General features: G+C 37.6%; 2 protein-coding genes across 2 annotated transcripts in view; one reads left to right on the top strand and one right to left on the bottom strand.

The window, feature by feature from the left end:
* pi4kab (phosphatidylinositol 4-kinase, catalytic, alpha b) overlaps positions 1–12500 on the top strand; it is a 41251-nt gene that overhangs the window by 8278 nt on the left and 20473 nt on the right. Inside the window, 10 exon segments of the mRNA XM_043247344.1 lie at positions 424–524; positions 974–1103; positions 2071–2200; positions 2998–3093; positions 3176–3359; positions 4192–4295; positions 4823–4991; positions 5107–5157; positions 11303–11411; positions 11489–11625. Of these exon segments, the coding sequence (XP_043103279.1) occupies positions 424–524; positions 974–1103; positions 2071–2200; positions 2998–3093; positions 3176–3359; positions 4192–4295; positions 4823–4991; positions 5107–5157; positions 11303–11411; positions 11489–11625 (1211 nt within the window).
* On the bottom strand, positions 5971–10678 carry serpind1 (serpin peptidase inhibitor, clade D (heparin cofactor), member 1). Its single transcript, XM_043246172.1, has 5 exons — positions 10530–10678; positions 8803–9719; positions 7010–7283; positions 6513–6657; positions 5971–6337 (listed from the first exon to the last, which is right to left on the bottom strand). Exons 2-5 carry the CDS (start codon positions 9716–9718, stop codon positions 6146–6148), a joined length of 1527 nt encoding a protein of 508 aa, XP_043102107.1. The 5' UTR covers position 9719; positions 10530–10678; the 3' UTR covers positions 5971–6145.

Genomic DNA, 12500 nt, shown 5'->3' with positions numbered 1-12500 from the left:
TGGAAAAACGTCATGGAAATGTGTCATTTAAAAAGAAAAAGACAAATACTAAAGACTAAATGAAAATTTAAAAAAAGTTGTCTTGGCATCTAACTCAATTAAAATGAGTTGAAATGCAAAACCTACTCAAACTGAAATAAGACTAAGTTTAGGTTAAATAGAAGTGTTAAAAAACTAGTAGCAGTTGCTAAAAACTAAATTAAAATGAAAATATACATGACGTATATGAAGATAAAAAATAAAAGCTGTTTTCAAAGTAATATAATATAAATAATGGTAAAATATCACTGATCATCAAACAAGTGGGCATTTAGTCATTGAAATAGTTAATTTAGTCAATGAAAATGGTCCTGTCTTTTGAAGCATCCTAAGTTTATGTGACTTTCTTCTATCGTTTTCTGTTTCTTGCTGTCCTTCTTTCAGGAGCTGAGAATCTGTGCACTAAACTGTCTGAGAAACTTCAGTCTAAAACCTCCAGTAAAGTGATCATCGCTCACATGCCCCTGCTCATCTGCTGCTTACAGGTGAAGAGTGTGTGTGTGTGTGTGTGTGTGTGTGTGTGTGTGAGTGTGTGTGTGTGTGAGAGGTAGCTCTTGAATGATGTGTGTGTCTGTGTGTGTGTGTGTGTGTGTGTGTGTGTGTGTGTGTGTGTGTGTGTGTGTGTGAGAGGTAGCTCTTGAATGATGTGTGTGTGTGTGTGTGTGTGTGTGTGTGTGAGAGGTAGCTCTTGAATGATGTGTGTCTGTGTGTGTGTGTGAGAGGTAGCTCTTGAATGGTGTGTGTGTGTGTGTGTGTGTGTGTGAGAGGTAGCTTTTGAATGACGTGAATGGTGTGTGTGTGTGTGTGTGTGTGTGTGAGGTAGCTTTTGAATGACGTGTGTGTGTGAGTGTGTGAGTGTGTGAGTGTGTGAGTGTGTGTGTGTGTGAGGTAGCTCTTGAATGACGTGTGTGTGTGTGTGTGTGTGTGTGTGTGTGGTTTAGGGCGTCTCTGCGAGCGCTTCCCCGTCATCGCTCACTCCTCCACCACGTCTCTGAAGGATTTCCTGGTGATTCCTTCGGCTGTTCTGATCAAACTCTACAAGTACCACAGTCAGTGCAGCTCCGGTGAGTTCTGTCTTGAGAAGACATTATTCTGTTAATCAGTAATATATTGTACGAAATGAAATGTATTAAAAAGTGATCAACTAATATTGATGTGGACTCTGAATGATCATTGGCCACATGCACAACTGATGCGTGCAAGCAAATATAACAACAAATGATTAAATGACTTTAAAAAACATGTATATAAATAAATATATGTTATGTAACTAAAGAGAAATAAAAACAAGTTTTAAAAAAGCTAAGTAAAAAATTATTCATGGAAAAAATATTTTTAGGAATATTTTTAAATGAAAGTAAATGGAAATAATGTATTTGACATTTTTAAGTGCATTTGGATTTTGACTGCTGTTGTTTTTTTTTTTTTTTAAGGATTAGAATTATAAAATTAACAATTTTGCAAATGGAAATGCTGTGTTAAAGAGGGAAAAAAAGACAAATATTATTAAAGAATAAATGAATAATAATAATAATAATAATAATAATAATAACAATAAATAATAATAATAATAATAATAATAATAAAAATGATAATTTATTTCCCCACATATAATGCAAATATTTTAATTTATTATTTGTGCACATTTGCTATAATATACTTCATAATATGTTCAAGATTCATAATAATAATAATAATAATAATAATAATAATTTAATAATAAAAATGATAATTTATTTCCCCACATATAATGCAAATATTTTAATTTATTATTTGTGCACATTTGCTATAATATACTTCATAATATGTTCAAGATTCATAATAATAATAATAATTTAATAGCCAAATAATTTTATTAAAATACAAATATAAGCTACAAAATATTATAATAATTATATGTACACATTTGTTTTTGGAATAGATTTTAAATTAAGTATTATGTTACTATTTTATTATCTGCTGACATGGTTCACATGCAGTCTCTGTACCTGTGTACACACCGTTTTTGATCTTCCACATGTTTCTCTTCAGGAGGAGGCGGGATCAAAATCAATGTGACCAATGAACACTCTCAGTCCACTCTGAACCTTCTGTCCAACAGGAAAGACCAGCCGTCCATGTACGAGCAGCTCCGGGACATTTCCATCGACAACATCTGCAGGTCTGCCTCATTTTCTGAAGTTCACTTCTAATGAACAGCATCTCTTTTTTTTGATGATGTTTGAGTTTGAGTCAGCATGTGCCGAACGTCTCCTCAAACCTCTAACGAGAAGTGCTCAGTTTAAGTCATTTTTATAAACGTGCCGTAGGAAAAGCATTACTGGTGTGCATCTTGATACAAAACAAAGGAGCTCGAATGTTTGAAACGGCTCAGATTTACATTTAGTCTAGGACTAGTCTTAAGAATTGAGTATTTACATTTTACAGCCATAATGTAAAATAGAATCAAATTATTTTATTTTCATTAAATTGTCCAATAATTGAAAAAACGAGCAAAAAAAAGGAATGGTGAAATTGCAAGAGTAATATTTCTCTTTTTAGCACCTAATTATTAACATTATTATATTTTCTTAAATACTCATATTTTATATTTGTTTTATTTAACAGTGAAATATTCATTAAATAAGACCAATAATATTTATTATTATTAACAACAACAACAATAATAATAATAATAATAATAATAATAATAATAATAATAATAATAATAATAATAATAATAATAATAATAATAATACATATTAAAAACATTGATGTATAAAAACTGGACCAAATTATTCTGATTATGTATAGTTTTTTCCAAAAAAAAGAGACAAACTTAACTAAAGCGAAAATATGAAAATAAAATCACATTGAAAAAACCTATAATGGTGTCTATTTTTTTTCTTAGGAATAAGAGCACGTGTAAATGATTGTGATGCATGCAAACACATTTTTTTTCGTGCATGTCTTCCGCAGATGTCTGAAAGCTGGGCTCACGATGGATCCTGTCATAGTGGAAGCGTTTTTAGCCAGCCTGTCAAACCGGCTCTACATCTCCCAGGAGCACGACAAGTGAGGAACCGAGCGCTCCGTCTGTCTCTGAGTGATGATGTGATGTGCTTTTATTGACCCGGGAGGCCGTGTTTCTCCTCAGGGAGGCTCATCTCATCCCGGATCACACCATCCGAGCGCTCGGACACATCGCGGTGGCCATGAGAGACTGTCCCCGAGTGATGGAGCCCATCCTACAGATCCTGCAGCAGAAGTTCTGCCAGCCGCCTTCGCAGCTCGACGTCCTCATCATCGACCAGCTGGGCTGCATGGTCATTACCGGCAACGTGAGGACCTCCTCTACACATAATTACCGCCCAACGGGGCTATTCTTGCACGTCGTGACTCATGTGTGTGATTACATTACGAGGTGTCTGTTCTGAACGCAGGGCAGCCAAGTAAGCAAAGATGCGGATGCAAAGAATTATTTTAGTTTTTATTATTTGGCTACTGCTGCCATTTGAAGAGAATAATCGCTGCTTGGATTCGAATGTTTTTGGTATTCTATCTGCTTCTGAATCGCTGAACGGGTGGCGTACGCAAAAGAAATTGTGAAGTGAATCCAGTTAGAAATGAAAGGATAATCTGGTGTTATTTTGAAATTGGAAACGGCTAGATTGCATGCGGGTCAGTCATGTGATACGTTTTAGCGAGAATTAGAATTAGACCTAGTAAAGATTAAACTTTACTTTGCTTTAAAGATTAAAGAAGTATTAAACTTTTTGCTCCCAATACGTGAGACTAAATAATTAAAATTAAATATAATAAAAATTTAATTAAGAAAAATGTATATATATTTAATTTAATTTATTTTTCTCTGTATAATTTCAGTTTTTTATTATTTATTATACTTATTTTACTCATGAAAATATGGAAAATCTATAGTTTATTATTATTATTATTATTATTATTATTATTATTATTATTATTATTATTATTATAAATAGAATGTGTTAGAATTTAAGATGTGGCGCTTCTCATTCTACTTGTTTGGCTTTGTCCAGCATCTGATTTCAGGATAGTGAGTGTGTGTTTGTTAATTTTTTTTTCACCTGGTTTTGGCGGGTCTAAAACATATCTTGTATTTTATTTTAACGAAGATTTGTGTGTTTACTACAGCAATACATCTATCAGGAGGTCTGGAACCTGTTTCAGCAGATCAGTGTTAAAGCCAGCAATGTGGTGTATTCAGCCACCAAAGACTACAAAGACCACGGATACAGGTCTGTCTGTGTGTGTGTGTGTGTGTGTGTGTGTGTGTGTGTGTGTGTGTGTGTGAGAGAGAGAGAATGCATGCAAACTACTTTTTATATGCATTTTATTTTAAGTTGAGGAGCTGCAGGCACAAATCATGACTTTTGCTAATTAATTTTGACTTTCAATATATGTTTTGCACAAAATATTTCATTTTTTAAAATTTAACAGAATAATATTATAATTACAATATTATGAATCATCTAAAAAATATTAAATGAAATATGTACAATTAAATATAATAATATTAATATTTATATTAATTAATAATAGTGACGTTTTTAAAATTTGTGTATCGGCGCAATTTACACCGTTAAAGGGTTAATCAAGACGGGTCAAATTACTGAATATTTAACAGTGAAGTAAATTTCTGCGAATGCTGAAAGTCTTCTTTATGATGTTTTACATGATCTGTGCTGTTTAATTCTTAAAATCCACCTGTAGTGCTTCTCTAGCGGTGGTTTAATATAATGTGTGTGTGTGTGTGTTTGCGCAGGCACTGCTCTCTAGCTGTGATAAACGCCCTGGCTAATATCGCGGCTAACCTGCAGGGGGAGCAGCTGGTGGACGAGCTGCTGGTCAATCTGCTGGAGCTGTTCGTTCAGCTCGGTCTGGAGGGCAAGAGAGCCAGCGAACGCGCCAGTGATAAAGGACCGGCCCTTAAAGTCAGTCTGGTTTGACCTGCGCTCTGCTCCTGCGCTTAGAGTTATTAGGAGAAAGATTCTAGAGTGTTTCGGCGTGTCTTGAATGTTAATTTTAATTAGGTATTTTATTTTCCAGGCGTCCAGCAGTGCTGGTAATCTAGGTGTCCTCATCCCTGTAATCGCTGTGGTAAGACACAAAGACAAACACAACATATTTAGACGTCAGAGACCCATTTCATTCTTAAAAGAAGCCTTTTATTTAAGGGGAGGTGCTGCAAGCATGCTATGATTTCAGTATTAAAATGTAATGATTTTTTTCATTTAACAAAATTTATTGTATACCATTTTTATAGAATATCACCACAGTTATACTTTTACAATTTATATAAAATATTTATGTTAACATTCAAGGTCATAAAATTTCATTGGATAATTCAATATTAAAAATATTCAAATACTATAATCTATAAATGTCCATAGTATTCTATTATACGTCTTGTATAAATAAATATTTTAAGTAACTTTGAGTGGCTGATCACATTGAAACAAATGTATAAAATGGAAACGTGTTTTCTGCTAGGCCTGTTTTGCATCTGATATAATATGCAAATGGAAACGGAAAGGAAAAAATGTTTTCCTGTTCACTCCCTTTAAATGATTAATGAGTTCTCTCAGGGCTAACATGCTTTTGAAGTTCAAAAAGTAAATTTGGCACGAGCATGAAAGTAGCTAATCAAACATTTAGCGTACATAAAGTTAGATAAATCTTGCTCCTTTTTGTAATCAGATACTGTTTGTGGTGAAACAAAATGCAAATGCAAAAGCTCTTTCTGCTCTTGTCGGATGCTTCATTATTCATGTGCGGAATTGTAATTAGATCTTGAGAGCCTGTGGTTAGACTTTAACTTCTCTGACAAATATTTACTTGTCTTGCAAAATGTTCTGCCATGCTGTTGGTTGTTTTTATTCACCCTTTGGACGGATTAATTCAATAAACCAGTCCTCTGATTCATTTTATTTAACAACATGTACTGCTTCAAAACTACACAGGTGTTTGTCAGTGTTATCTAGCATTTCTTTATACAGCTCATTTTACTTGATAAAACAAAACATCCATCATTGCTAAACTGTTATGCGTTGGTCATTGTGCCTCTGTGTTTTGTATGTGTGTCTGATTAGCTCTGTGAAGGGTCTGCCACACGTCCCATAAATACAACGCAGCCTGTACGATGCTCGTAGATGAGGAAGAGGAAGGGGCGGTCCACGATGAACCGCGTTTGTGTTGATAAAGGCATAAATCCGATGTGCGTCATTGCTGCAGCCTCCGTACCTTCTTCATTCACCGTAATGGTGCCCTGATGCTTGAACTAAGAGAGTAGAGGAGGAGGAGTTGCAGGAATAGAAGGTTATGATGGTGCAATGAAAGGTCAAAGAGTATGTTTTTGTAAGAGATTAGGCGTAGGCGAACTGAAGTGCTCTTAACACAGCAGTGAAAAGGCTTGTTGAGCAAATCATGAGTTAAATTCGTAAAAAAATCCTTACCCAATTGATGATGACCTTCTCTGAAGTCATTGGCGAGAAGTCGCCCTTTTCACCGAATGGGTCCGTCAGCCCCATTTCTTTCAGGTGATCAATTAAGTCGTAGTTCTGTTCCAGCTTAAACCGAGGTAAAATCACCTCACGAGTCCTAAAAGAAAGTCCACGCAAAGAATTGAAAGAATGATTTAGCCAAATAGGATGCATCTTATTAAACCCTAACACTAAACTCTAACCTTAAACCATAGACTGAACTGTATTCCAAACTGTAACATGTTACTAAATGTGGACATTCAGAGAAATTACTAGATAATAGGAATATTGGTTAACCCTAAACTAATGTCTAGAATCTGAGAGATCAAAAACCAACAAGGATATTGATCTAGGAACTTGTCCAACCTGGGGAAATAATGTTTAGTGGTTCAAGCCACTGAGCCAGGACATTTAAACTACCTTGCGGACTTCTCTGCAACTTGTTATCAAGCCTGCAGTTAGTGCTTTACCTGTTGGTCATGTTGTTAAGCCATTTGTTGATTAGGGTCGGGGAGATCTCCTGCTCCAGGGATCTCATTCCAGAGAGTTTCTGTGGAACAGCAATGATCATGCTGATGTTTCCGGCGTATGGCAGCTGCAGAATGTCGCAGTTGAGCTCGTGGTCGGCCGCCGCCAAGTAACTTCCTTTGTTTTGCATCATGGGAACACGCACCTGCTTTTTCTCATTGACACGGAATTGCCGGACGTGTGTCAGTTCCTTCGGGAACTTCTGCTCCCATGTACCTGCATTTTTTTATGCCAGTGAAAACATCACATTGTGGTGTTATTTAAGAGCTGCATGCAATATTATTCCTTCTGTTTAAAGCAGGTGGTGTACAGTTCTGCTTCCAGAGGACCACCATCATGCAGAGTCCTACACCTGAAATGGCTAATCAGGGTCCTCAGAATAATTAGAAACTTTAAGTCACGACTGTCTAAACTGTTTCTTAGAGGACCGGTGTTCGGCGAAGTTTAGCTCCAACTTGCCTCAACTCACTTGAGGATGACAAGAAACCTCCAGGCACATGAATTAGAGCTATACTGCTAGAAAAAGACCCTTCAGGAGCATGATTGGACATTCTTGCTTGAGACGGAAATTTCTATTCTCTTAATATGTACAACTGTGGTAGTCAGTCCTGCTCCCGGAGGGCCATCTTCCTGCAGAGATTATTTCTCACCCTCATCAAACACACCTGGACTAGCTAATCAAAGTCTAGTGCTAGAGTTAAAGTCTTGTTAACACAGCAGATCTACAGCTGGGGTAGCCTACTCTTCTCTTAGAGGGCCATCATCCAACAAGTTTAGCACCAGTCCTAATGAAACACATCTTAACCAGCAAATCAAGGCCCTCAGGATCATAAAAAGACTTCCAGGCAGGTGTGCTAGTGCTGAAGCCTGCAGGATATTGGCCCTCCAGGAGTGGGAGTGGACGCCCCTGATTGAGACCGAAGAGGCTTGTTTAAGATGCATCTGCAGTGCACATACTGCAATGTACACTCCAATTGCTCTTTTGGTACTTTGATGTCAAATGGTGATTGGTCTGAACAGTGCCAATGCATCTCAAAAAAGCCTAGGCTCTACAGCTGAGGTGGGCTTCACTTTTCTCTTGTAGGGCATTTAGCAGAGTTTAGCTCCAGTCCTAATTAAATGCACTCAAACCAGCTAAACAAGCTCTTCAGGATCACAGGAAGCTTACAGGCATGTGTATTAGAGCTAAACTATGCAGGAAATGCACCATTCAGGAGCAGGATTGGCAGTAGGTCCTGCTCCTGGATGGCAGAGTTTAGTTCTCACTCAGCCTAGCTATAAGTATTGCCAGCAAAACCAGGTTCAGAGGAAACAATAATCCATCATGCAATTCTTGCTGATTGACCTAGTTAAGATGCTGGTCTTTTTGTCAGCCCAGGGAAGTTCTATTCTACTCCTAGAGGGCCACTGTCCAGTAAAATTTAGCTCCATCCACCATAAAACACACCTGAACCAGCTACTCAAGGTCTTAGTAGGCATACTAGAAACTTCCAAGCAGGTCTGTTGAGGCAAGTTGGAGCTAAACTCTGCAAGACAGGTGCCATCCAGGACTGAGTTTGACACCCCTGAGACTTGCATCGAGCTAAATGTTTAGTATTGAACTCGGTGCTAGTACACTAAAGATGACATAGTACATGATTATTTGTTTTAGGAGGGAGTACAGATTGTTCAAATGAAGGATTAAACCATTAGTCCTAAAGAGTTGGAGAATTTGAATAGGCTAGAATTGATTCACCTTTGAAGTAGAGATAATTCAGGAGCATCACTGCCATGTTTGGGTCTACGCTCTTCAGCGGCTCCTTTATCAGACCTTTGGTGATCTTCTGAATGCGCTGATTGGCCTTCACAAGGAAGGCCGGGTCTGCGAAGTCCACAGACTGCGGCTCGGCAAAGTAGTACGTCTTTGCATCGCTGCGGAAAGCCTCCTGTATCCGTACATCACGCTTCATGTACAGGTCATTAACGGAGCGCAAGTTGTAGCCGAAGTTCCGTCGGAAGAGCCTGTGCGTGAGTTTGCGGAACAGCTTATGCACGGTCGCGTTATCGTAATGAGTGCTGGCGTTAATGAATTCGCCAAATCCAAGAGTTTGGTAGAGTTGCTCCTGAGTGGTTGGGCCAGCTCCTAGAGCCATCATACCCATCGCAATGGAGATCCCGATAGGAGCGAGCAGAATGTTGTCCGTCTGGTTAAGTCGATTGCGCAGTTTCCGATAAAGCCGACACCCGAATCGGGCGTTGACCACGTTGATGCGCTGCAGGCGAGTTCGCCCGTGGAAAAGACGCAGCAGGCGTGCTCGCCTTATTTTGGGGTCACTAGGCTCCCCGAAGAGGTCCAGGTCAGGAGCAGGGGTGGAGATCTCGTCTATATGGTCACCTTCGCTGTAGTCATCCTCTCCTTCTGCCAAGATCTTATCAAAATCGATATAGTCTTCATCTTCTAGCCCATCCAGAGGGAGGTCGTTTGTGACTGTGTTCTCCCGATGGAAGTCCAGTGGAATGGACTCAATGTCTGTTTTCTCTCCATTTGGAGAAAGTCCACGGGCATCCACCAACTTTTCCTTCTCTTCAAAGTGTGAACTGAGGTCTTTGACCCCAGCCAGAGTGGGGCTACTCAGGAGAGAGGCTATAACTATAACTGAAAGGAGCCACATCCTGTGGAAACGAGTAAATTGGAAATACTGAAATGTACTTATATTACATAAGCACTGCATGCTATATTTCAGAGAAATGCATATGCCATGTGCACATTTAAATTGTAATGAATACAGCTTATGGATTTGTCTAATTTAATCACATATTAATATCATGTCAAATATGCGAAGCATGGTTTTCTGACGCTGGTGTGATTGTGTGAAACCCATGTGGTCATCTTATGGTCGAGACATGTTCGTGTGTTCAAGTGATCACATGGGTTGCACACATTTACACCATGAACACACACATGCTTATATTATTATTATTATTTTTTTTATCTATGTATGTATGTGTGTATATAGATATATATATGTATGTGTTAGTATTCATTTTTAAGTTTTTATTTATTTATTTATTTTTATTTTTTATAAATGTCTATTTTATAGTTTTATCTTCGGTTTATTTTTGTTTTTATTTCAGTTTTAGTACTTTAGCCTCTAACTATTTTCAGTAAGCTGAAAAAGCTAAGCATTTCTATGCAATAACTGAGCATTTCATTTTTTTTTTTTTTCTTAGTATTACCAGTTTTTGTTAAATATAACAACACTGATACAAAGTTACTTGCAGGCGAAGTAAATTCAAAGCCATGAGCTGTAAGGGCACCCAATATCCAGAATAGTGCTTAATATATATATATATATATATATATATATATATTTTTTTTCAATAATGGTTTTGCTTTTGGTTACTTGCTTAACTTAATCTCAGAAATATCACATCGGTGTCAACACTCTTATGAAAACATTTATGCTAGTTTGAGCTGCTTACCTGCTCTCTCTCCTTCTGTAATCTGTGTTTGTGTGTGGACGGTCCGTTTGTGGGTTCCTTCTCCAGCTGGACTTTGAAGTGGCTCTTCACTGATCAAACAGCAGCGAGTTCAAACAGTGCTCAAAGACCTTCATCTGACTCATTTAACCCTTGAAATGCACTCAATATGTTATTACTGGGTGCAAATTAATACAAATATACCGTATATGGGCGTATATTACCATAATTGACTGCATAGCTTTATTCTAGTATCCCTGACAACCGTATGAAATGTAATCCAGAAATTGGCCTACCATCTCTTTGTATGCAGAGAGTTGCAATTGTTCTGGAAAATGTGATGTAACGTGATTTGTGACATGACTGCAAAGTGTTTCCTCAGAGGCTAAATTGTGCTTATTGCTTATTTACCCTGCTAAGGTTGTAAATGCAAGCTTATAGATTTTAGTTTTAGTTCTGGCTAAAAGTGCATGGAAGAGAAATCAATCGTCGGGGGAAAAACGGACTCATATATATACATTCTTAGAAGAAAAGATTATGTATTAAACGATTTGGACTCCATTTAGACTTTTCTTGAGCAATGCAATGAATTGCAAGCAGATTAAGCATTCATTTATCTTATTTATTTTGTTGTATTTTTGTATTATTGTAATGCAAATAGTATTGTATGCTTGGCTATAATATCAAATGCGTTTAAAAAATTCTTTAAAAGCACTGCCAGAATTTTGATTGTTTCTAAAGTTGAATGAATGTGTTTTGTGTTTGATCGTATGCAGCTGACGCGCCGATTGCCCCCCATTAAAGAGGCCAAACCCCGTCTTCAGAAGCTGTTTAGAGATTTCTGGCTATATTCAGTGGTCATGGGGTTTGCTGTGGAAGGGTCTGGTAAGAGTTAATATCTGTAGCATCACTGACTCATAGTTCTTTGGGAGATTATTTCTACAGGATTGTGTGTTTTATAGGTCTGTGGCCTGAGGAATGGTACGAGGGAGTGTGTGAAATCGCCACTAAATCCCCGCTGCTCACGTTCCCGAGCGGAGAACCGCTGCGCTCAGAACTCCAGTACAACTCTGCTCTGAAGAACGACACGGTTACGCCGGTATCCCGACGATCTCTCAGTGATCCGTCTCTGTGTTGTTTTACAGCCGTGAGGAGTTAAAGAGAGTACTCAGTTTATCCCAAACCTGTATGAGTTTTGTTTCTTCTGCTGAACACAAAAAAGAAGATATTTTGCAGAGTGTTGGCAACCAAAACGTTGATGGTAGCCATTCATTCAATTTCATATTATTTCTTTTTCCCCACACTGAGGAAGTCGGTGGTTACCTTCAATTGTTTGGTTACCAATATACTTCAGGGTATCTTTAAATGTAAAACTTTAAACTCAAAAACAACTTGAGACCGAGTTAAAGGAGTAGTTTATCTAAAAATAAAAATGACCCCATATTTTACTCACCCTGAAGCCATGCTAGGTTTATAGGACTTTCTTCAGAAGCAAGGTTTTTTGTAACAAAAATCTTTCCAGTTTTAAAATTATAACGTAAATAACTGACTGACTGAGCGCCGATCGATCGGCTTCAGAGGAGTATAGGTTCGTTTTGTCACTTCTGGATATATCTGGTTTACGGAGCTCAAAAATAATGGCCGTATTACCAAGTTCGAAAGAACCGTTCCTCTGAAAGAAGAAATATACACCTAGGATGGCTTGGAGGTGAGCAAAATGTGGAGTAATTATCATTTCTGGTTGAACTATTCCTTTAATTGATGATAGCATTTATTTATTCGTTTATTTGTTTTTGGGTGAACTGTCTCTTTAAGTAAAAATCTATAATACTGCTATCTGTGAGACTAAGTGTTAAAGTTGCATGAGAAAGTGCAGTGTTTGTGCTCCTCAAATCAGAACGAACGGATCCCTTCCAGAGCGCAGGCCAAAGAAAGACTTGTATAATAATTTAATTTTATTGAAAGCGTTTTGCA

The sequence above is a fragment of the Puntigrus tetrazona genome, chromosome 8 (genome assembly GCF_018831695.1).
Source record: "Puntigrus tetrazona isolate hp1 chromosome 8, ASM1883169v1, whole genome shotgun sequence".
In the NCBI taxonomy this organism is placed as follows: domain Eukaryota; kingdom Metazoa; phylum Chordata; class Actinopteri; order Cypriniformes; family Cyprinidae; genus Puntigrus; species Puntigrus tetrazona.
Note: the sequence above shows the minus strand (reverse complement) of the source record. Positions and strands in the feature narration are given on the sequence as shown.